Source organism: Hemiscyllium ocellatum, chromosome 9 (genome assembly GCF_020745735.1).
Source record: "Hemiscyllium ocellatum isolate sHemOce1 chromosome 9, sHemOce1.pat.X.cur, whole genome shotgun sequence".
Lineage (NCBI taxonomy): Eukaryota > Metazoa > Chordata > Chondrichthyes > Orectolobiformes > Hemiscylliidae > Hemiscyllium > Hemiscyllium ocellatum.
The window spans coordinates 51,552,014-51,578,009 of record NC_083409.1 but is presented as its reverse complement, the minus strand read 5'-3'; the positions used below and the strand labels follow the sequence as shown (position 1 = coordinate 51,578,009).

The following is a 25,996-nucleotide window of genomic DNA, read 5'->3' as shown; positions in this document are numbered from 1 at the left end:
TTGTGGTTCCTCCTCCAAATCTTTTTAAATTGCCCACCATAATTTGCAACTGCATGTGGCATCTTGGTCTACAATCACTATTAAATGTATTAAATTATACACATTATGTCTTTATACCAAAATAAAATTAATTTGACTGGGATATCTGGTTGACTTGGACAAGTTGGACCGAAGAGTCTGTTTTCGTGCTATACATCTCTATGACTCTATGAAGAGTGTCATCAACCAGCACCTGCTCATCAATAACATGCTCAGCAATGTCCAGTTGAGTTATGCCAGGGCCATGTAGCTCCTGATCTCTTAAAAGCCATGGACAAAATAGCTGCCTTTGAGAGGTGGGGTGAAAGAATGGCACCATGAAATCAAGGCCACTTTTGACCAAGTATGGCACAGAAAAGCCCAAGCTAGCTGGAGTCAATGGGAATGAAGGAATAACTCTCTGCTGATTGGAGTCATACCTGGCACAATGGTAAGACTATCTTGGTCATGGTTGATGGAAGTGAGTCTTCTCAGTTCCAGGATATCCCTGCAGGAGTACCTCAGGGTAGTGCCCTAGACCCAACCATTTTTAGCTGCTTCATCAATGACCTTTCCTCCTGAATAAAGGTCAGAAATGAGGATGTTCATTGATGACTACACAAAGTTCAATACCATTTGCAACTCCTCGGATCCTGAAGCAGTCCATCTCCAAATGCAGCGAGACCTGATCAATATCCAGGCTTGGGCTGACAAATGGCAAGTAACATACATGCCAAACAAATGCCAGGCAATAACCATCGCCAACAAGAGAAAATCTAATCATTGTCTCGTGACATTCAATGATGTCACTGTCAGAAAATCCCCCGTTACCAATATCCTAGGGGTTACCATTGACCTCTGTTCCTCGGGATGCACACTGAAACAAACGTTGACCGCACCTGGGTGATCATCAACTCAGTGAAAGACACTCTTTCGTCTCCCCAAACAAGGAGTTGACCTTGATTACGTGTTGCTGACGGACACATTCCAAGGTCCAGAACTATGTACTTAGGGATGCACTTAAGCTCGGGACAGCTGCCAAGGTGCTGTTAGGAAAGTCCGCTGTCTTTGAGATCTTCCGGCTGAATTAAGTGGGGGTCTGTTCAGTTATTAGGCCCTCCCTGTGCCTCAATGAATGTAAATATAGTCTTGTGCAGGTAAGACATGTCTTTGATTTGTTGGTATAGAGTCTAACTCAAATGTTGGTTCATGTGCTTGATATGCTACCACACAGAACTGAACTGCAATTGTGACAGTGTATATAAACAATTATTTTTTATGAATAAAGTATATTTCTGAAATTAAAAAAACTGACCTTAACCAGAAACTCAGCTGGATTTAGCATGTAAAAACAACTGCTGTAAGAGCAGATTGGAGGCTAGGAATACTGCAATGAGTAACTCACCATCTGATTCCCAAAGTCTGTACACTGCCTACAACACCCAAGTCACCAGTGCGATAGAATACTTCTGACATGCCGAGATAGAGTGAATGTCCATCAATACTCAAGAAGCTTCATGCCATCCAGAACAAAACAGCCTGTTTGATTGGCACCATTTGTGCAACACCCATTCCTCCAGCCTGAAATTCAGTAACAGCAGTATGAAGTATCTACAAGATGCACTGCATAAATTCACCAAGGCTCCTTAGACAACACTTTCCAAATCCAACAGCACTATATCTAGAAGGACAAGAGCAACAAGTACATGGGGACACTACCACCTAGAAGTTCTCCTCCAAGCCACTCATCATCCTGACTTGAAAATATATGTGGTCATTCCTTCAGTATCACTGATGTATGTGACTAAACAAGAACAGAATAACAAGAGACTGTCTTTATACTTCTCCAATTTCCAGATGATAGCAGCTTTAGATATCATTTCAAATGAATGTACAAATGTGTGTCCCAACTTGCTTACATAATAGATGAGTACCTTAGACCAGACTATAGAAGGCTTGGGAACACCATGTGCTTTGCAAGGTAGCTTTACTGAGACTCCCTCAATCGTACTGAATACTTGAGGTCCATGTTGGATAGTAGGAAGAACTGAAAGAGAAAAAGTACATTGTTCAAGTTTAGAAATGTCATTAGTGCAGGATTGGAATAACTATATTTGTTATTCATAGAAAAGTGACCTTTTCTTAACGTTAAGCAAATGATAAAGTAACCTCATTGAAGTCCATCTGTCACTCAATTAACTTGTCTACATCTCTTTGCAGCCTTGTGTTCTCTTCAAACTTAGATCAGATTTAACCTTTGTATAGTCAGCCAACCTATTATTCGAAGTCTCTTCATCCAAGTCATCAAAAAAAAATTGAATGGTATTGATTATTGTGGCACTCCATCATTTGCACCCTGCTAACTTGAAAATGTCCAGGGTCATGTGTGATCCCTGCCTATATAGTGGACTTTTATTAGGGCACTAATGGCAGACTTCCTAGAAATCCAAGGATGTTACATCTACTGGTTTCCTTTCATCCACTCTACTAATTTCATCATCATAACATTTCATTAAAATTATCAAACACAAGTTTGCATTCATAAAACCATGCTGACTTTGACATACGATGATTTTCTAAGAGCTTTATTGGAAGTCTTTTAATAATAGATTCCAAATTTTTCTCAACAACTGATTTCAAATGTAAATGCAGTAAAATCTTCTGATACATTAAAATAGAACATTCATTGGATGGAAAATTGCTATATAACATGGTATGCTTTTAAAGTATAGTTCAGTTTAATTGTTAATTATTGAAATAGAGTCACAGAGTTGTACAATGTGGAAACATACCCTTCGGTCCAACTTGCCGATGCCAAACAGATACCCTAAATTAATCTAGTCCCATTTGCCAGCATTTGGCCCTCTCAACCCTACTTATTCATATATTCATCCAGATGCTCTTTAAATGTTGTAATTGTACCAGCCTCCACCACTTCTTCTGGCAGCTCATTTCATATATGTACCACCCTTTCTGTGAAAAAGTTGCCCCTTAGGTCCCTTTGAAATCTTTTCCCTCTCACTTCAAACCTATGCCCTCTGGTTTTGGACTCTTCCCACTCTCCCACCCCACTCTAGGGGAAATAAGTTGTGGCTATTCACCCTTTCCATACCCTTCATGATTTTATAAACCTCTACAAGGTCACCCCTTAGCCTCCAATGCTCCAGAGAAAACAGTATAAACCTATTCAGCCTCTCTCTATAACTCAAATGGTCCAACCCTGGAAACATCCTTGGACATCTTTTCTGAACCCTTTCATGTTTCACAACATCCTTGCTGTAGCAGGGAAACCAGAATTGCATGCTATATTCCAAAAGTGGCCTAACCAATGTCCTATATAGTCGCAACATGATCTCCCAATTACTGTACTGAATGCATTGACTTATAAAAGAAAGCATACCAAACACCTTCTTCAATATCCTATCTACCTGCGACTCCACTTTCAAGGAACTATGAACTTGCACTCCAAGGTCTCTTATTTCAGCAACACTCCCCAGGACTCTAATATTAAATATATAAGTCCTGCCCTAATTTGCCTTTCCAAAATGCAGCACCTCACATTATCTAAATTAAACTCCATCTGCCATTCCTCGGCCCATCGGCCCATCTGATCCAGTTCCTATTGTACTCAGAAGTAATGTTCTTCACTGTCCACTACACCTCCAATTTTGGTGTCATCTGCAAACTTACTAACCATACCTCCTATATTCACATCCAAATCATTTTGCAAATGGTGAAAACCAGTGGACCCAGCCACTGATACTCGTAGTACTGGTCTCCAGTCTGAAAAACAACCCTCCACCACCACCCTCTGTCTTCTTCCTTTGAGCCAGTTCTGCATTCCAATGGCTGGGTTCTCTGTGTATTCCATGCAATCTAACCTTGCAAACCAGTCTACAATGATGAACCTAGTCAAACTTATTACTGAAGTCAATGTAGATCATGTCCACCGCCCTGCCCTCATCAATCCTCTTTATTACTTCTTCAAAAAACTCAATCAAGGTAGTGAGACATGATTTCCCACACACAAAGCCATGTTGGCTATCCCTAATCAGTCCTTACCTTTCCAAATACATGAAACCCCTGTCCCTCAGGATCCCCTCCAACGACTTGCCCACCACTGATGTCAGGCTTACCGGCCCCTGGCTTTTCCTTACCCCCTTTCTTAAATAGTGGCACAACATTAGCTCCCCAAATCGTTTGGCACATCACCTGCAGATACCAATGATCCAAATATCTCAGCAAGACAGCCTGCAATCATTTCCCTAGCTTCCTAGATTTCTAGGGTGCACCTAATCAGGTCCCAGGGATTTATTCACCTTTATGCATTTTAAAACATCCTGCACCTCCTCCTCTGTAATATGGACATATTTCAAGCGGTCGCTATTTTTTCCCCAAGCTCTCTATCTTCTATAGCCTTCTCCCAGTAAACACTGCAAAATACTCAGTTAGTGTCTTCCCATCTCCTGAAATTCTACACATAGGCAACCTTGCAGATCTTTAAGGGGCCCTTTTTTTTCCCTAGTTACTCTTTTGTCCTTAACGTATTTGTAAAATCCCTTTGGATTCTCCTTAACCCTATTTCCCAAAGCTATTTCATGTCCCCTTTTTGCTTTCCTGATTTCCCTCTTTAGTATACTCCTACAGCCTTTATACTCTTCTACGGATTCACTCGATCCCTGTTGTCTATACCTGACATATGCTTCCTTCTTATTTTTGATCAAAAACTCAGTTCCTCAAATCATCCAGCGTTCCCTACACCTATCAGCCTTGCCCTTCACCCGAACAGGAACATATTGTCTTTCTGAAGGCTTCCCATTTTCCAGCCATCCCTTTATCTGTAAATAGCCACCTCCTCCCCTCCTCCCTCAATCAACTTTTGAAAGTTCTTGCCTAATATCATCAAAATTGGGCTTCTTCCAATTTTGAATTTTAACTTAGAGATCCAGTCTATCCTCTTCTATCACTATTTTAACACTAATAAAATTATGGTCACTGGCTCCAAAGTGCTCTCCCACTGATACCTCAGTCACGTGTACTGCCTTATTTTACAAGAGTAGGAGAGGTTTTGTACCTTCTCCAGGAGGTACATCCACATACTGACTCAAATTTTTTGTGTACACTCTTAACAAATTCCTCTCCATATAAGCCCTTAACACTATGGTGGTCCTAGTCTATATTTGGAAAGGTAGAATCCCTTACCATAACCACCCTATTATTTTTACAGATAACTGAGATCTCCTTACAAATTTGTTTCTCAATTTCCTGTTAACTATTAGGGGGTCTATAGTACAATCCCATTAAAATGATCATCCCTTTCTTATTTCACAGTTCCATCCAAATAACTTCCCTGGATGTACTCTCAGGAATGTCCTCCCTAAGTACTGCCGTGATCAAATCCCTCATCAAAACCTCCACTCCTTTCCTGTCCCCCTTTCTATCTTTCCTAATAACATTAAGATACCAGTCCAGTCCATCCTTGAGCCACGTCTCTGTAATTGCTGTGATGTTCCAGTCCCATGTCCCTAACCATGCCCTGAGTTCATTATCCTTTACCTGTTAGGCCTTTTACACTGAAATAAATGCAGTTTAATTTATCAGTCCTACCTGATTCTCTGTTTTGTTTCTCCCTGCCCTGATTGTCTCCTTTTCCCAAAAGCACCAATCTCACACTGATCTCTTTTCTCACTGTCTCCCCCATTTGTCTGCCTATATGAAAACTTGGACAAATATGAACTTTTGGCTTTCCTCAAAGGCACTAATGGGTAATGAAGAGCTGTGTGTTTATTAGGCTGTCCTAAGGAAGTAGGTTTGATGGCTTTGACAATTTACATGCTTCTGTGGAAGCCAAATGATTTTTAAAAATGGTTAAGTCATGTTTATTTTGATAGATAACAGAATTTTGAAGACACTAATTTTCTTTACAATCTGTACAAAAGGTGTTTAATTAGATTGATGTTTAGAGATAAGATTAATGAATTTTAAATGATGTTTATTTGTTGTTGTTAGATATGAGCTTTCCAATGATTTCTATATCTTATTATTGGGTTTGTTGGTGTTGTTTATGATATCATTCTAGGTGAGGAAAGGCTTTACATTGATCTGTGGGTTGAACTATGAATGAACTATTGATATCATTGAAGAACTGGGCTGACATTCATAGGAATGAACATTGGCCTTCATTCATTAGCTCACCTACATTTCCAGTGAAGGTGATTAGCCTATCGTGTTATCCAAGACATAAAGATCCCACAAGTTGGCATTGAGAAGACTGCACATTAGCATCAGCCCCAACTCCTAAATCCTGTCTACAAAGGAAACATACTGGCCAAAATATTTGCTCAATCTCTCTTACATTTTACATTCCTCATGACGATGTCTACTGTTTCTCCCTACAAGGAATCAAAACTTACTTCAGCAACTCTCCTTTCCATATGCTTGGGAAATTGCTTACACTCTGTTTTTATATTTCTAGTTCGCTTACTCTCATTCTATCTTGTCCCTTTTTGATCATTTTTAGTGCCATTTTATTAGTATCTAAAACAGTCCCATTCCTCAGATTTATTTATATTCTGCCATGTTATAAGCCTCTTATTTTAATCTAATACTATTCTGAACATCCAGAATAAGCCATAGATAGATCTTTTCTGTTGAACTTCTGTTTTCAATAGAATGTATTTTATTGAACATTTTGAATTGTTTCCTTAAATATTTTCCATTTACACAATTAACGTTAACAGTTCTCCTCTCATACCTATAGAATTGACTTTAAATCTAAGATTATTGTTCAGGAGTGGAGTAGGTCACTTTCAAACTTAATGTGGAATTCAACTGTATTACCATAACCTTTTTGCAGCCTGTCAGGAGATTATTTGTTAACTTTGCATCATTGCACATCACTAAAACTAAAATGTTTTATCTCTAGTTGGTTCCAAAATGTATTGTCATAAAAGCATTTTCCAAACTTATCTTCCAAATGAGCATTGACAATATGATTGTTTCAGTGTACAAGAAGACTGAAGTCACTCTTTCTGCTCTCTCTTCACCCACACACCCCCAATGAATGGAAGAGATGTAATAATAAAAACAGATGATCTATTTTACTGAAGACATGGTGCTGTAAAGCTTACGTGCATTGCCATCCAGAGGGAAGCAGAATTAAATTAACCTTAAAAGTATTCAGTAATGTACTCAGTAAGTCCTAAAGGTCACGTTAAAAAGCTTAGAGTATGCAAATTGTCAAGACAACGGGTAGATCATAAGAAGGTTCCTCGGTTTCAACCTATCTGGGTTTTCTTTTCCTGAAAGAAATTAGTTACAGTTTGGATTAGGAGAATGCTCCAGAAAATAAGTGACTTCAGGCAGCATCAATGTTGCTGTTAGTAGACTCTAGGCAGCTGAGGGAGCATTATTCTCTGGAAGCCATTGATAGTTAGCTAGTTCATTGCTGCAGAAAAAAATGAAGAAAGCCCACAAGCAACGTTTGCTTGCTATAGGTGAGCAAAATTAGAGCTTAGAGAAATTCATCAGCAACTTGGAGAAGCTCACTGTTTTATAAAAGATGAAGTTCTAGCAGTAATTGGACAATAGGGTGCTGCCTCAGGAATTCTGGAGCATTTGGTCTTCGGAAAATAGATGGAGATACCCAAGACTTGAGCAGTCACTGAGGTAATCTAAGAGAGGCATTTGAGCAAGTTCTGTAGCCAGTCTTCAGAAGTTACAAATTGGAATCCCTTATAAAAGGAAGAAAGTTTTAATAAGATTTCTTGTCCTGCACTATCACTAACCCCTGGGTGTGATCTATCTTGACCTCATTAATCATTTAAATTGCATTCTGCTGAGTATTCAACCATAGCCTGTGTTAATCCATGTTTGCCACCTTGTAAATATGGGTGCGAGAGTGTAAATTGTGTATACTGTATATTGTAAAGATGGTTTCATATCATTAATTTTCTTATTTGGTACGCCTACTAAACATTATTGCATGGCCATTTTGTTCAAGTTTGAGTAACTTTTTTCACCTCTCATTTCAACCTGGATTCCTGCCACTTATTTCCTTAGACCTGTTTCTTCCATACATGTTATTCTTGAAAAGATTATGATCTATCAAGCTCGATAACAAAGATCATGCTTATCCTATATTCTTGTAACTAGAATCATAATATCTGCAAAGGTAAGTTGATCAGTATATTCACTCACATTGTGCAAGTGATAAGATGCATTAGAGACCTTCTCCCATTGGAATATTCACTATGGAACACTCAAAATTCCTTGCTGGTTTCAAAGGAACTACTGATCTCCTGTATTGTTATTGTGAGGGGGAAACACTGGCTTAGAAATTGAATTGTGCCCTGATCAATCCTGGTGCATTTATGGGCTGGATGCAGAACAATGGCAAATTGGTCTCCCAGCCTCATGAATAAAGGACTGGAGAGCGTAATTTGTGCCTACAGAGGCAGTTCACTGTTTGCTGGGAAGTTACCAAGGGCTTTTGCACTTTTATATTCCATCCCCTTGGCAGTAAATATCTCAAGGGCAATAAGATATCAGCAATAAATGCTGGCCTGACCAGTAATACACTCATCCATGAACAAAGAAAAAACAATTCCTTTTGTCGTCCTGATTACTTGCTGAACCTACATACTAATGCTCGGTGTTACATGTACAAGGACATCCAGATCCTCATGTGCCATGTGATTTGCCAGTCACCCTCCATTTCAACAATAGTTTGCTTTTCTATCATCATCAAAGTGGATAATCTCAATTTTCCATACTATACTTCATTCATTAAACGTAAAGCCTACTACCTTAACCTATCAATAACCCTCTGCAGTTTTTCAATTTTTACTAAGTTATGTAACTTTACTAGTAATACAATGTCTTAATTGAAAATCTTGATTGTTTTATGATTTGCATTCAAAAATGGAATGAATTTACGTACAGTTAAATCATCTTTGAAAGGTTTGAATATAGAGTGGAAGTAGTTTCATACATAATGCTGTGAGCAGCATTTTGGAACTAGTGTAAATATGGTGGGGAATGTTAAATGAAACTTCCCATGGAACCCTTTATTTGCAAATGCAGAGGGGAAGAGAGATGTCCCTTTATGTTAATAAGATAGTATTATATTTTGGTGAAAAGCTGGCCTCTGCTCACTTCTACATCAGTTTTGACATTCTCGCCCTTCTAGCCTCAGTTTGGATAATCAAAACTTTGATATGCCTGGCCAAATCTTCGTAAGAGGAACTTAAAATGTTCCAGGGAACTCAACTGTTGTAGCAGGACAAACCTTATTCAAAAAACTATATTGAGAAGTACATTTTTAAGTGTTGATAAAGTTGGCTTTAAAAATAAATTATATTTTTGAAATAACAATAAAATTAATCTCTTAAATGTGGAGCAGTAAATTTTAATTTGTACTTAGATAAAGAGTATACTAATATATTTTTATGGAGAAGCTGACACAGAAACTTGTCTTTCTCTCAAAGAGGATCTGTCAATTAACCCTCTACTCTAAGTACAGCTTTTCAACCTGTAAAAGCTATTAAGTCAAGGAGATGCTGGCTGAGCAATTAACTTCCTGATGAGAACTCAATATTTACCTACTGAAGCCATTAAGATGTAGAAACTATTTTACGTCTGTCAAAAATACACCACCGTTTTCATTGAGCAGATGCTAATCTGGGCTTTAACTGTAGTCTTCATTGACAAACTCGATAAGAGGAATGTGCTTAAAATATGACAATAAACTTAAACCTTAATTCATAAATAATTAGTTATCAGTTCCTTTTATTAAAAAGGCTCAATGCACTAAGTCTCTGGTTTGTATTTATTAACCTAATAACTTGATTAAATATATACTTGTACTTTGCTAAAAGTGTTTTTTTGAACTCAGACAGGATGGTCTCTAAAAGATTTGGGACTGATTACCCTAAACAACAAAATTGTGACCAAGTATCTATGGATGCCTCGTTTGACATCAGCTGAGTGCAACAAGACAAGCCACATGAAGCATTTGCACAGACACTAACTACATCACGGTGTTCCATGCACAGAGGCATCACCTTCTGCATATGCATTACTACCTGAAATAGGAGCTGGGTGTCTGGGAAAATGAAGTCTGTACTGGGAACAGGATTGAGTGGCTGCTGGAATTACATTCACCAAGAACAGCAGGTTTCTTTCATTCATGCAGGGGATGTAAGCTTTACATTTAAGTATTTATTGCCCATCTCTAGTTTTCCTTGAGAAGGTGCTGCTGAGTAGTGTTTTTGGATTGCTGCAGTCCATTTGGTGTCAGTATACCAATAGTGGTGTTATGGAGACAAGTTCTGGGATTTTGATCCAGTGATACTAGAGGAATGGCAATGTACTTCTAAGTCAGAATGGTGTGTGGCTTGAAGGAGAACTTAAAAGTGAGTGTGTCCCATGTCTCTGTTGTCCTTGTTCCTCTTGACAGTAGTGATCATGAGATTGGTAGGTGCTGCCTAAAAGATTCTTGTGAGTTGGAGAGCACACAGTGCCTGCACTTGGAGTGGTAGCCAGGGGACCCAGCTTTCATTTGACTATTTTGTGGATTTGTTTTTAGAAAAGAAAATTATTAAAATACCTGAAGAACTTTTATAAATGCACATTCCCTGCACAGCCATCTTTTACACTGCTGCTGCTTTTCACCACTAACCAAAGATGTTGGCTTTCCCTTTGCACATCCAAATTCTTGGTTCCACCTACAGTTGCAATTTAATGAATCATAGATATATAGGATGTTACTTTGTATGCAATTTGAATGTTATGTCTATGAAATGAATTATAAATAATTCAATCTATATGCTTAATATATGAAGTTTGAAAGCAAACAAACATGGAACTCCAAAATTAAAAGCATATGTTATTTTACTAATTTATATTGGCCCTATTCTAAACATTAGGTATGTATGCTCCAGAAGACAAAGTTGGTGAAAATAAACTTTATACATTATACAGAACCTTTGTCAGATTCCATCTGGAATACTTCATCCGGTTTGGAGTACTGATCCTGAAGGATATATTGGCCTTGGAATGGTCACAGCACTGATTCAACAACACAACCCCAACCTTTAAATGGTGACATTACAAGGGCATGTTACATAAATTTGGTTTTAATGGAGTGACTGAATCAAAATTTTTAAAATGGTAAAGGGGCTTGGTAGAATTGATCTAGAGAAACTATTTTAACTGATAGTGGAATGCAGATCAAGGGCAAAATATTATATGTGGAGCAAAACCACAGAAGTGAACTCTGTGCACAAAAATGCTGAAAATAATACATTCTTCAAAAAGAATTGAAAACTTCACAACTGAGACAGATGACATTTTGTTTGGTAAAGGTCACAGGGATGCGAAGGTAAGTTGGAGTCAAATTGCAGAACAGGATGCTGAACAGCCAACTCCATTTTCTGTGGTTCTATGTACAAATATGAAAGTAGAAAGTAGGACAAGTCTGTTCAGGCATTTCTAAAATATATATAATTAGTGAAAGGAAAGTTATACAGGAATAAATCTGACATTTAAGGGATGCAAGGAAAGCTAGCCAGAAAGAATTTTCTATAAGATGTAATTATTTTCTTGTCTTGCCCATCATTACACATCTGGCAAGTTAATTACACTGAACAAATCTTTACAAATGATGTAAATAATTTTCTGTAATAATTAGGTAATGACTGCACAATAAAAACCAACAGTTTCAAAGTATACAAGTATACTGACAGGGGGAAAAAACTGATTACTCTATTCAGCCTATCCCACAGTCTCAATGTCACAAACCACTGAGATTTCAATGTTCCCTCACCATATAATCTCCTGAGTGACCATCGAATAGCACTTACCAAATATATTCACAGTAGTCGTTCTATTCTTTGTTCCAGCCACATTACTAGCCAAGCATGTGTACTTCCCACTGTCACGTAGGCGAATCCTTTCAATATGAAGACTCCCATCCCTACGTATAGTCACATACCCATCTGTTGTCACCTAGAGAAGAGATGTCGAACTTTTCAGCATGGTGTTTAACTGGCCCATACACATTGATGTTAATAGTTTTAATTGTAAGACTTCAAATTCCTAATTCAGTTGTGGGAATTAGGTACAAAAGTTTAAATATGACGTGAAAACTATGGAAATGCATAGCAAACTAATGAGTCTGAGGGAGAAAGATATGGGAATAAGTTTTCTTTGGAAGATCTTTCATTGATGTTCATTTCCCTTCTAATATTTAAGTATACATTTGTCAAACCTCATTCCCAGAACAAATTGCTCTTCCCCCAGCATTGCCACTTGTTCCAGCTGATTTTCTTCAGAATGTTTCTCTTGGGACCACTGATGATCACTGATGTATCAAGGATACTAACTGCTGACCTGCTTTTGCGCAGCAGCTGTGAATTGTCTTTTGTTCTACCTTTATTTCAGATTTCTAGCCTTTCCCTTTTTGACTTTTTTTTTGGGAAATTTAAATTTTGTCTTCACCCATGTCCACAGCTTACTCTTGTGTAGGTTCATTAAGGTGTGGAGGGGAAGTAGGTAGTAATGATTGCATTGTCTTTGAAACATTTTACAGTATACATGAACGTGCGACATCCATTTCCATCTGGACTCACTAAAGTAGCATTTTTTCCCAATTATATGTATATTTCTAATAGAATATCAATTCTATATAATCAAGCTTTATTGCTTCATTACTTCATCAAAATTTTGTACTGTAAGGCCAGACTCTGCACAACCTTGTATATTGCATAATGATATACTTCCATTCTCAATCATGTTCACACCAACTTGAATTAGATAATTCTCTATGCTATGCAGTTTGATAGCCACGCAGTGTTCTTGGTGTGTGCCAAATATTGGGTAATTTTGAGTTTCATGTGGAAAGATTGTAAGGGAAACACAACACTTTTCACCATACTGCTTAACCACTCAGTCAATTGACTCTGAAATGGAAACTAATTTACTATTGCCTAATGAGCCAGCTTTGCTTCTGCAACACTGGAAAAGGAAATTTGGAGTAGAGATCTACTTAGCCAGCTCTCCACCTGCTCTGCATTTAATATACATTTCTAGCATGATCCCTGGAGTTCACAGGCATTTCTTACCTTAAATAGGTGGAAACATTATATTTCCTGAGTTCTGGTGGGCAAATACTCAAGAAGAGCATTGCCAATAAAGAAAAGGAGGTTAAGAGGTTAATGTTCGAGTCTAGAATAGTACATTCAAATTATGTGAACTCAAATTCAGCTGGGTTAAGGGACAGGAGGAAAATCAATCTGCAGAATTTTCTGAAATTACCAAACAATATATTGGATATGTTGCTGTTCTGCTGTGGAATTTTTGGAGTGGGACTTTTCAGGAACTAAGCTTGTCCCATAGTACTTTCGTACAGTGACACATACCCTTTAATTACTCTCATTAGTTCAATCACACAGATCTTGGACTAGGAGGTGCACCATCTGGCAACTGTCCCCCTGTTGAAATGCACACTTCCTGCTCCTAAACCTTGACCAAATATTAATGATGGAGGAATCATGGACTAGATTATTTGTGGAATTAGGAAGCTGGAAGAGGAACAGACATTTTAAAATATTTTAGGTATTGTTACATTACCATTTTTACCTTTGTGCATTTTAATTGGATTAAAAACGTACCTAAATTAATCTACACTAGGTAACATTGATTTCTACTTAATAAAAATTGTCTGTAATTTGAAGAAACTATTGTAAAATATGGTACCAATCACGCAACCTTTAACCCCAATCATTTCTGATGAAGGGCTTTTGCCCAAAATGTCGATTTTCCTGCTCCTCTGATGCTGCCTGACCTGCTGTGCTTTTCCAGCACCACTCTAATCTAGACTCTGATTTCCAGCATCTGCAGTCCTCACTTTTGCCTCTATGAAAGTTTAGTCCACTTAGTCCCACTGCCCTGTACTTTTCCTGTACCTTTTTAACTTTTTATTTTTCAACTGTTTATCCACTTGCCTTTTCAAGAGGATTTTGAATCCTTACATAAATTTTGTTTACTGCTTTGTACATCATAAACAATCTGCATGAAAACATACCTATATTAATGATCTCATCTTTATATTCACAAAGTACCAAATCACTGGCCAATGAAATTGCTTTTAATTCCATTGCCCATTGATACCCATCATCTAACATATTTCTTCTTGGTCTTCTCTGTCATCAAAATTAGTTTCCTGTCATTACTCGGGTTCTCACCCCAAGTGTCATCCCAGCAAACCTGTACTTTTTTCAAGTTCTTTTCCTGAAGGAAGGCTTCTCATGGCATAGAATTGTAGGAACAGCCTATCAACCTTTATTAACCTCTAGCATATGAGAAATGGAGGAAGTTTTGCAAAAAGCATCATGTGTTAGCTAAAGTCTCTGCTTCCATGCAATGTTTTTTTTGATTGAGAATGCAGCATACTTCAACTTTAAATCTTTAAGAATGTCACCCATACCAATTTTCAGCTGACCCAACAAAAAAACTGTCCAGAGCAAACAAACATGCAAGTTTCCTCATTTCTTAGTCTCAATTCACCTATTTAGCCAATTTTTACCGTGATTTCATTATATTTCTACAAAAGAACAACAATCAAACCCCAAGTGTAACTAAAAGACAACATGGTAATGGCCACTGCCCCATTTGACAATTGTACTTCTTCCCCTTTACTCACCTTGAAGTTATTTTTTATCCAACGTCGTTCTGGGAGTGGATTTCCAGCCAATAATACACATGGTAAAGTCAGTGGTTGTCCTTCAATGATATTGACAACTGCTGGACTGATTCCAATTAGTGGTGTGACTGTCAGGAGGGGAAAAAAAAATCTAACTCACTGAACCTAGAAATGATAACCAGCATATTCAAATTAATAGAACAAAAGGATGTGGAATTCTTACAATTGTTTAATTGGAGGTTATAATAAGGAATCTTATTAATTAGAAGTTTATGGAATTCCTAATATGCTTTAAATTGATTCACTTCCAAAAACTTAAGACAACTTTGCCCTGTGGAAGCTGTAACACTGTACAAGTCCCCTCTGTCTCTATTTTTGTCATACATTGAGACTATTTGAACAAAAGCTGATTTATTCTTGAGGAGATTCAAGTTTCTTCACTTTTCTTGGTTTCTCTAGCCTTCCTTCTTAAGATTGATTCTGTAGAATCACAGTTCAGAACAGAAAAATTGCCGCACAAAAAAACCCAACTATTCAGTTTGTCAGGTCTACAATGGCATGTTTCTCCTTTTGCTCCATCTAATTTAATCTTGCTCTCTTGGGCACCATCCATTTTCATTTGCGATTACTCTCTTCCTCAAGTAATTATCTCATCCTATTTTAAAATAATTTATGGATTTTTCTTCAGCAACAGCTTGTGGCACAGAATATCCACATTCAAACACCATTCGTTTAAATACATATTTCTAACCTTTCCTTAATTTATTTTTGTAATTACCATAACCTTGTGATCTTGCACAAAGTAAAATTGGACAGATTATGGAAGAAGGAAAGTTATGAATACAGTGTATCTATTAACACCAACCAGACAGATAGTGCCAAGTTAAAGTATCATATTTACATTCTGCACACATGCAAAGTTTTTTCTGCAATACAAGAAGCAGTTTCATTTCTGTTTAGTAGATACAGATACTATTTACTCTCTTATATTCCTGCATGCCCTTTGAGGCGATTTTGCACAATGCCACTTTTACAATTTATTAAACTACTGACATTATGCATAATATTTAACTACAAATTCACAAAACATTGATATTCATGTATGTGGGATGTACTAGAGCTTATTTCAAAATGCATTTTACATACATTGAGAGTTTTATCATGATGTTCATTTGATAATAATGCCCCAATAAATGTTCAATAGATGATTTTTTAAAATTTCTGCACTATTACAGGTACTTTTTTTGTAATTAAGAAGTTTAACCGAATAGAATAACTCAAAGAGATTTAACAAATTTGAAACTAATGCTACAACATACAGGAAACACGGAAAACATTTCAAGGTGTTTTACTGAGGCATGAGCACAGAATAGGTGCAAAATCAAATAAAGGCAATTTAGGTCAACAATAGCGTGATCAGAATTGAGTCATAAGGATAGCACTATAGCATGAAGGTTAGACAGATGGAGGGATTTAGAGGGTACCGTAGCTGTAAGCTATTGCAAGCCAACAAAATAGAGGGAATGGATAGAAAGTACAGACAATTACGGGAGGAGGGTGAATCTTTTGCACGTCCAATATATTCTTCCTTTTACAATTACTAGGCATCACTTAACATGTTATATTTTAACAAATAAGCATCACTATCAGGATCCTTGAATATTCTGATATGTTATATGGAAAAACATTGTACCTCACTGGAAATTAGTACTTTTGTTTACTGACATTTAATAGTAGACATTCAGAGAGCACTTGTTTCCTAATTATCCTTTACAAACATTTAAACTTGTGGAAAAGACCATCTGGATCATCAAACCTGCTCATACACCATTATGTGTGAAGCATCACAGATACTGCCTACTCAGTAGCAGTTGCATAATTTCCCAGGAAAGACAAAGAAAACCCATAAACAAAACCTAAGTTCATGGTATAAAAATATTCAGACAGTTCCTCTCCAAATTTATGAAAAATCAGAATGGGTATCGCACTGATGCTTCTTATATTACCTAATATTTAATGTACTGTTTACAAGATGGATCTCTGTTCCAGCAGCAGCTAGATTTTTCCCACAACTTTAACACTTACCTAGTCCTGTGACTGTCACTGTGACTTCAGCCTGAATCTTTCCAAACTGATTTTCGGCCTCACAGCTGTATGTGCCTTCATCATCCACCCAAAGATCTGAAATGTTAAGATTTACTTGTTATTAATTAATTTATTGTACTAAATGGAGGCAAAAAAAAAAACAATTACTTCTAACATTTACAATTCTGAAATCTGGGTTAGATTTTGTTGTAAGCTTTAGGATCCCAAGGTCAGGACTGAAGGGTGTTCCCAGGCATACATTTTTTGAGACCAGCAGACAAACCTCATGGAGGTGACCAATTAGGAGAGCAGGTTTTGTTATGTAAGATAATGAAACACTTAAGTTTGAAGCTGCATTAAGCTCCACCCAAGCTGATGCCATCTCACGGACCTTGGATAGAGAACTGGCAGTACCTGACGGTCTTAATAATTATGCCTAACTGTCAATATAACTTATATCTGTTGCTATCAGTGTATATTTTGTTCTGGGAGGTGAGTGTGTCTTCTCATTAAGAATCAGGAGTAGTTTTTCTGTGTCAATGCTAATTAGATAAGTCCTTGGAAGCTGTACAGAAAGGGGAAACTGGTGAAAGTACACTACTCCAACCATTGACACCATTGGTAGGTACTGCATAATATTGATCTATTCAACACAAAGAGAACATTTACAGAAGAATATTATGTTTACCACTGTATAAGAACTCAGCAGTTGAAAATGCATTAATAAACAAACAGTTGGCAGCACTCATAGAAGTCTCGGCCAGGTAAATGCAGCACTCTGAAAGAAAATCTTCACTTCAAAACGAGTAAAATAAGGTTTGGAATAAATATCAACTAGTCCCAAAAAGACAAGACCCCTATCACTAATATCCTTACATACAAATGGGGAAGGACACCACTTCGACTGGGACAACACATTCATCCTAGAACAAGCCAAAATATAGTACTGCTATAATACAGTTGAAAAGACTTGCAGCCAAACAGAGTTTATTGCAACATTGCTATAATACATTGTTATAAGTTTGAAGAGATTTAAAAACAAGTAGAATAGCACTGAATTAATGCAAAATGACATGCACAAGAATTCCTAGAAGCATGGCATTCCAATTGGAACTCTATCAACAAACACATTCACTTGGATCCCATTTACCACCCTCTGAGAAAAAGAACAGGAAATGACATCACCACACCAAGGAAATCTAAACACATAAATAGAAAGTGTGCCATAGCACCAGTGCTTCACTGGAGACTCACTGTTGATGTTATTGAGCATGGTGATGAAATATCTGAAAACAAGCCTTCCAGCTCAGCGAGCAAACTTACATCCAGATTCTAAACCGGAGTTACAAATCTTCTTCAAACTCGCTAACATGAAGAGAGTAAAAACCAATCCTACCACAAAGTGAGACAATCTTTGAAGAATAAGGTTCTGTGGGAACAATTTGGTGCTCCATGTGTGAAGTTGAAAATCACTGTGGACCAGGCAACAATTTTGAAATAACAGCACAGAAAACAGACTAAGAAGGATAGAAATAAAGGGGAATAAATTATTGTTTAAAACAAGTATGACCAGCATTCTGAGCATACTTCATGAAACACAGCAACCACAGCCTCAACAAGGGCCAAAACATTAATTTATAACAAGGTCACAATATCAGAAACATCAGAGTACATTTAAGGTAATGAAAGAGAAATTTAAAAGTTTCTGAAGACAAAGTCTAAATGAAGAAGATAGAAAAACTTAAAAGTTATGATAAGATCAGGACATACGTAATTTAAAATCAAGGCCAAAGGCAGAAGTTTATTTTTAAAAATGTGCTAGGTGATATGCATTATGTTTTAGACAATGAAAAGAGAGAATATATTCATTTCACCAGTGAAGAATTGAAAGACTCCATCTCGGCAGAAATCTAGTCAGTAAAACTTTCATTTTGTCTGCAGGAGGCAGCATATCCCCATTCTGATCATTTAAAATCTCTAGTAATTATTTAACAGAAGTTGAAAAGAATTAAAACAGTACAGTATTGCCACGATACAGAAGTTACAGATACAGATACATGATTAGAAGAATATAGTACTGCTGTAAGATAGTTGAAAAGGCTTGCAGCCAAAGAGAATATTGAAACATTGCTATAATACATTGTTATATGATTGAAGGGATTTTAAAACAAGTAGAATAGCGTTGATTTAATGCAAAATGGCTTCTTTTAATAGTATCAGCATTTATCTATTGCAAGGGTTTTTACCTCTGGCCACATTGAAGTCAAACCTGCTCCAAAGTAATAATATCTCTGAACAGGCTGACTAAAAAACATCTTCATTTATTACAGATTTATTAAATCATTGAGGAAAATGCAACTGCTGTAGATTCAAAATGCTTTAAAATAATTTTTAAAAATCATGATGAAGGAAGAGCAGAAATATTGTCATCATTGTTTAATGCCAAAGGTAGACCAAACAGAACACAAAATTGGACATCTTAGTGAAAGCAGTTCTTAAGACACAAAATTGCTTTAAACTCAAATATTTAACTACATGCAGAACAAAATCCACAAGTTGAAGGAAAGAGTTTTATACTTGAACACAGATATACTAGCAGGTTGAAAGGAAAGATTTGCTTAAATAAAATGGAGATGAGCTGCATAAAATGTCATGGCAGCCAAATCAATATCCACAGATTCAGGACATAGTTATAAAGAAATTACCTCATCTAAAGAATATGGCAAAGAAAAAGAAACTTGTTTCAAAAGAGCACCCTCCCTCTTTCATGATGGATTTCTACAAAATTAGAAGTCCCCAGATAATGTTGCAGGGTAGTAGCTTGTGTTTGCAGGGAGGAGAAATTCCGTTAGACAATGTAATGAACCGACTATTCAGTCTAACAAAAATGATATCCTCCACAAAGGACAACATGAGATAAAACATCCTCCAGTGCAGTAATAATTTCCTGAAGATCAAAACAATGTACACAGTTTTGGGTGAAGAAGGAAGAGTCCAGCATGATGCAGTTATGGCGACAGACTTGTCACCTTTGGTAGTCTTTGTAATTATGCTGAACTAGTCAATATAATTTGTATCTGTTGTCATGCAACAATTTACATTTTGTTCTGTAATATGAATACCTCTCTTCATTAGATCTGGAGCAGATTATCCTCTATCATTGCTAATTAGATAGGCCCTTAAATTAAGCATAGAAAATAGGATGTAGGGCTCTTGTGATGTTGTGGTAGTCTCCCTACCTCTTGACCAGGAGGCCTGGGTTCAAGTCCCACCTGCTCCAGAGGAGTGTCATAATATCTCTAAATAGGTTGATTTAAAAAATGTCTATATCAGAGGATTGAATGGCAGTTCGGCTTATTTAAAATAGTAAAAAGGAGAATTGATGGTAACACACTACTAAAGCACAAGCCACGAGTGGTTGATATGACACAAGACAAAATACATTAAAGACTATGCAGAGATGTTATTTTAAAAAGGCTAAAAGAAACTACATTTACTAGCCAATGTTCTGAAAAACAATGGATAAGATTTGATGTATTTTCATAAACCACCAGTTTTCTTTTTGACAACATCAAATTGCTGATAGCTATAGAGTGACGAAAGAACATTCAAACAAGATTTCAGTTCAGACAGAAATCAAGCTTTACCCGAATCTTCAAGCAGCTCAGCCCTTCTAGGTTTACAAGGCAAATAAAATACGAGATGTGGAAAATTCATCAAATTCACAAGAACGTTAATCAAGACAAAAGACAGACAGACTTGCAGCCTGCCTTATTGCAACTTTCAAACTTTCCTTTCTTCAGATCTCCCTTGGTTTATGAAACAGAAACCAAATCTAGAAAGGTTACAAGGCAGCCATTAGCACAGCAACACCATAGTCTTTTCCAAAGCCAGACTTTGCCAAAAATTAAGGGTGATAAACCTTAATTCCTCTAGATTACTGGTCCTGTGATATTCCCACTACACTACAGTCTCCCCTCAATTTCACACAAAGCTCATTAGGGAGAGTTACATATCTATTCAGGACTTCACTTCTAGATGATATTTCAGGTTATAAATTCAAATTTAAGAGTATAAGGAATATTTGAAGGCAGCATGCAATAGTTTCAAGTGACTTACTGTGAAAGAAAAGGCTTCCTGTTCTCAACTGAGTCACTGAACTGATTCCAGTGTGCCTGGAAAAGAGTGACTCCCTATCCAACCGTTGCCATCTGATTCGTGGTTTGGGGTAACCATGTGCCTGACAAGGCAGAGTCAGGTTTGAACCAATGTCTGCTGAAATATCCAGGGGCGTTTGTGAGAAAACAGGAGAAGCTATGGAAAAAGACAGTTGAACTTCATTAGAGTGGGTCTGTTTACATACAAAAGAAAATCAATAATAAATTCAAAAGGAACTGCTAAAGTTTGTCATATTCTCTCTAATTCCTACATGCACAGAGTAGTCACAGAGATAAATGTAACTTTTGATCAGACAAAAAGACTTCCAATATAATTGACAATAATTCTTCTCAATTCACATTGCACTTGTGAAGACCAGTGAGTCTCAAAATGTCATTATTAATGACGAGGCAGAAGATACAACAAATGTTCACAGTTTGATACATGAGAAGAATATTCAGAGTGTTTGGATGAAGATGGGTGGTGTAATAGGAAGGATAAACTTTGATGAAGCAAATGATCTTTTCTAATTGTTTTATCTCACTTTAGAACTAGTAGCTCCTCTATGGTTTTGCTCACAGTGATTTGAAATTCTGGAATACAGTTATAAATTTTAGGTGCTATCCTGGCCTCTTGCTTAAATGTTACTGAACAAAATAGGCAATTCCTGCATAAATCAGATTGACTTCAATTCAGAGCTTTTCTGCCTTCTCTAGCATCTCTTAATTTCAAAGCTTCTTTTCTAAAATGCGATGAATATAAAATGCTCACTATCCTTCATACAATCAATCTCCATCTGTTAATAGCACTGCATACTTTTTTAATGTAAATATCTAATAATCTTTGACTTCAAGATGCATATCAACTTGCTATACTGTGGTGTTTTCGGAATCCAGTTGATTCTTAGAGTTGATTTCTTCCAGAAGTTAACCTATCCAAAAGTTAAACAGTGATGTAAAACAAAATTGGACAATATCATCAAAAGCTGTCTAACTTCTGTGGAAACATTCTGTGGTGAAATATTCCTTGGAAATGTGGAATTTTTGCAAAGTTTTAGGATTTCTGACTTCATTGTACTCATAAAATTGTGCATACTAATTTAAATATCTCAATGGAGCATTTTGCAAGCAAGCTATGGACAAGTGAATTTTGGGTAATTTTGTTTTAAGAATCCCTACAGGATGGAAACAGGCCCTTAGGCCTAACAAGTCCACAGTGACCCTCCAAAGAGTAACTCACCCAGACTCAATCTCCTACTACTCTATATTTACCCAAGACTAATGCATCTAACCTACACATCCCTGAACATTATGGGCAACTTAGCACAGCCAATTCACCTAATCTGCACATCTTTGGATTGTGGGAGGAAACCGGAGCACCTGAAGAAAACCCAGGCAGACACAAGGAGAATGAATGGCTTGAGGAAAATAATCTTTGAAAATTGAAATCAACACCAGTAGAAGTGAAATGGGGAAGGAAAGAACATTATAAAGATTGTGACGGCATTGAAATGTCAATTAAAGCAAACAATGAATTTGTTATAGAAACCTACAACCGACATCCAATGTGACCTGACCAGATGCTCTTCCTGCATCATTCACGGCCACACAGGTATAGTCTCCTGCATCCAGGTCCTGGGTTCCCTGAATCTTCAGAATACCTTGATGACTATCAATGCTCAGGAAATTGGAAGGACTCAGCTCAAGGTCACCTGAAGTCATAAAAATGTAAACAAATAAACATGTTAACAGGCAGAGAATTATTACACATTAGTTGCAACTTCTGTTAGACAATGATGTAATTGTACAATTAGTGTTTTGGCATATCCGAACTGGCTAAAAGCGAGAAGACTCTTATCTAAAGGAACAATTATGGTGCATCTATTATATAGTTAGCATGTGTGTCACTAGTTACACCAGCACCAAGGTTATTGGAAATTTGGCAGCATGTTAGTCCAGCATTGCAGTTAGACTCATGAAGCCTGAAACTTTCACTCTAATTTGCTTTCATCAAATCTTTGTGGTTAAATGATTACGAAGTTTGGCAACAAATATTTGGCCGTCAATTGCCTGCTTTCCGCTAGTAAGTCTGTCAAAACCATCCCTGTTAACAGAAGACACATAGCTGTCTTATTTTTCATAAGCCTAGTTAAAAAATTTTAAAATGCTTCGTGAATCATAATAAAAGTCTTCATATTTATCAAAATGATAAGAGATAATAAAGACATTAATTGCAGCAAATTTCTATCTTGCAAACCAATATAAGTCAATCATAAAAATTGTAATCTTATGACAATGAAATAATGGCTTACATTTATTTGAGCTGCTGTCAGTAGTTTTTGTGCTGGGAGCAAATCTGATTTTCAGTGTATATTTTTCAATCAAACTGTTCCTGGGTAGCTTTATTCGACACACACGATTATAAAGAAACAGGCAGACGGTGCAGTGCAGAAGTCCATTAAAGCATTAACCTAATGCATTATGAAATGTACTGCATTGGCAAAAAATCTGATATAAAAACGTGCTCGAAAAAAAATCTAGGAGCTCTGGCAAAATTGCAATGAGAAGCAGGAGATAAGTTTTGAGTCGAAGATGACTCTTTTTTGGAACTGGTGACAATGCTGCTCCTTTAACAAGGTTATATTGTCCTTGGTTTGTTTTCCAGAGAGGCCATAAAAGACACAGACTCTGAGAAGTCTGTGTTTGGATGGGTTTTAGGGCCAGTTTGATTATAGCTAATAGATACTGCCTCAGGCAAAAGGTTTTTACGTTTAAAATAAACACTTGTACAATGAAAAAGGGAGCAGCCAGTTCTCTCAGCTCAGCTTTTCTCAGCTTTGGTTTGGTTTTAGCACTATAGTGTTTTTGAAGCTGCTGGACCCAAAGAAGCAGGTCCATGCTAGTACTCTTTCTCTGCCTTCTCTCTTGCAAGACTCTGGGTATGATTTTACCTTTTGTGCCAAGGAGTGTTTATGGAGATTTTTGCAAGTATTGGAACAGCATCACTAAATTGGGATAATCTGTTGTGTTTTCGGATAGGTTAGGTTATTCAGTATTCTGTTCTCTTTTGTTTGTATTTCATTTGATAATCTTGTAAATAAGTTCTGTTTTAGAACATAGAACATGGCAGTGCGATTACAGGCCCTTCGGCCTTTGATACTGCGCTGACTTGTGGAACCAACCTGAAGCCTACTTATCCTACACTATTCCATTTTCATCCATATGTCTATCCAATGACCATTTAAATGCCCTTAAAGTTGGTGAGTCAATACTGTTGCATGCCACTACTACTCTCTGAGTAAAGAAACTACCTCTGACATTTGTCCTATATCTATCATCTCTCAATTTAAACTATGTCGCCTCATGCTAGCCATCACCATCTGAGGAAAAAAAACTACTTAGTTTTCTTTAAACCTAAGGAGTTTCATTAGCTGCATCTTTACTGGAATATCTGTGTTACACCTGCTTAAAACAACTAGCAAAGTTAGGGTCGGTATTACGTTCTTGAAATATTTTGAGGGGGTCTGGCCTGATCCATAACAAACCTAGAGCTTGTTTGGAGGAAAACTTAGAGCTAGTTTCCAAGACAACATAAATAAGTGGGTAGAATCTACCCAGTTCCTGCATGGAGCGAGCAATGGCGAGTCAGTTGGAAAATCATGGCAAGATCAGAAAAATGTCTAGAGAAAACATCCAATTTAACAGCAAGTTGAGAATCTCACCAAACAAAAAGAATGGCAAGAGGCCTACTTACATGCATTAACATCTCATCATTACTTAATTTATTTGCAGTTTGTTATTTTACCAGGCAATGGAGAGAAACTATTTGGCAACAATTCCCCAACATGGAAGTCTGACAGGTACCTGGTGGCTCCAGCAAGCCTTTTGCTCCTCCAGGCCTTCAGCTTTTGTGATGCAAATCCCAAAATAGTCATGGGCAGTGGGAAGCACTTTTACTGGTGGTTTATTTGGTAAAATTCAGCCCAATGTTTTGAAAGTCATTTGAAGTACCATTGAGCTTCAGGATGGTCAGTAGTTCATTCACTCCTAGCCACAGATGATATCTGTTTTTTATAAAATATAGCAGAACCTCATTTGTCCACTCATCTAGAGAAATGCTGGAAGTGGAGAGTGTGATGCTGGAAAAGCACAGCAGGTCAGGCAGCATCCCAGCAGCAGGAGAATTGACGTTTCAGGCATAATCCCTTCATCAGGAAGGGCTTACGCCTGAAGTCCTTCCTGATAAAGGGCTCATGCCTGAAGCCCTTTTGATAAAGAGCTTATGTCTGAAACGACGATTCTCCTGCTCCCTGAATGCTGCCTGCCCTGCTGTGCGTTTCCAGCACTACACTCTTAACTGTGATCTCCAGCATCTGCAGTCCTCACTTTCTCTTAATGCTGGAAGTGGCTAAGACATAAAAGGGACAGAGCTTACAAGTGGGGCCAATGGACAGATAAAAATTAAAAGGTTTTAATAAAGATGTTGGACTGAATCTCAAGGGTTTTTTTGTCTAGCTTCACTGAAGACTTCTCTCAGTGAGGTCTAGCAAGTTTTCTCACTGCAGCTTAACAAACCCACTTCATAAACCAGCTATTCCACCTCCATGGCACCCCTCTAGCCCGAGTCTATCAACCACCATTCCCAGAACGCTGCTCACCAGGAATCCTACAAAGACCAGCACCCCAAAGCACAAGCCGATGTGTACTTGGACTAGCAGTCCGAAGTTGCCATGCTCAATGGTGGGCAGTCACTCCAAAGATGTCAGACAAGAGGAAATTCTCACTGATTTTCTGTTAGGGATCTGTTCCAGAGGAGAGCATTCCTCTCCCTGGAAGACCACAGAGTAGTCCACACCTCAAAACCCCAGCATGCCGGTCCAAGAAGACCAGCTGGGTCAGTGCCGTTTCTATGGTCAATGATCTTTTCCATTCTGCAAGGCAAAGTACTACACTTTTCTCTCTGCTTCTTTACACTTACTGTCTCTGGTACTGCACCACCTCCTGCACTGCCACTGTCACAATTGCAAGCAGC

The 25,996-nt window shown here is 37.5% G+C and overlaps 1 protein-coding gene across 1 annotated transcript in view; it reads right to left on the bottom strand.

Annotated features, from left to right (window-relative positions):
• hmcn1 (hemicentin 1) overlaps positions 1 to 25,996 on the bottom strand; it is a 610,612-nt gene that overhangs the window by 324,767 nt on the left and 259,849 nt on the right. Inside the window, exons 15-20 of the mRNA XM_060830300.1 lie at positions 22,518 to 22,676; positions 20,927 to 21,121; positions 16,808 to 16,903; positions 14,723 to 14,850; positions 11,883 to 12,027; positions 1,953 to 2,065 (exon numbers count right to left, since the gene is read on the bottom strand). Of these exons, the coding sequence (XP_060686283.1) occupies positions 1,953 to 2,065; positions 11,883 to 12,027; positions 14,723 to 14,850; positions 16,808 to 16,903; positions 20,927 to 21,121; positions 22,518 to 22,676 (836 nt within the window). The remainder of the gene's footprint in view (positions 1 to 1,952; positions 2,066 to 11,882; positions 12,028 to 14,722; positions 14,851 to 16,807; positions 16,904 to 20,926; positions 21,122 to 22,517; positions 22,677 to 25,996) is intronic.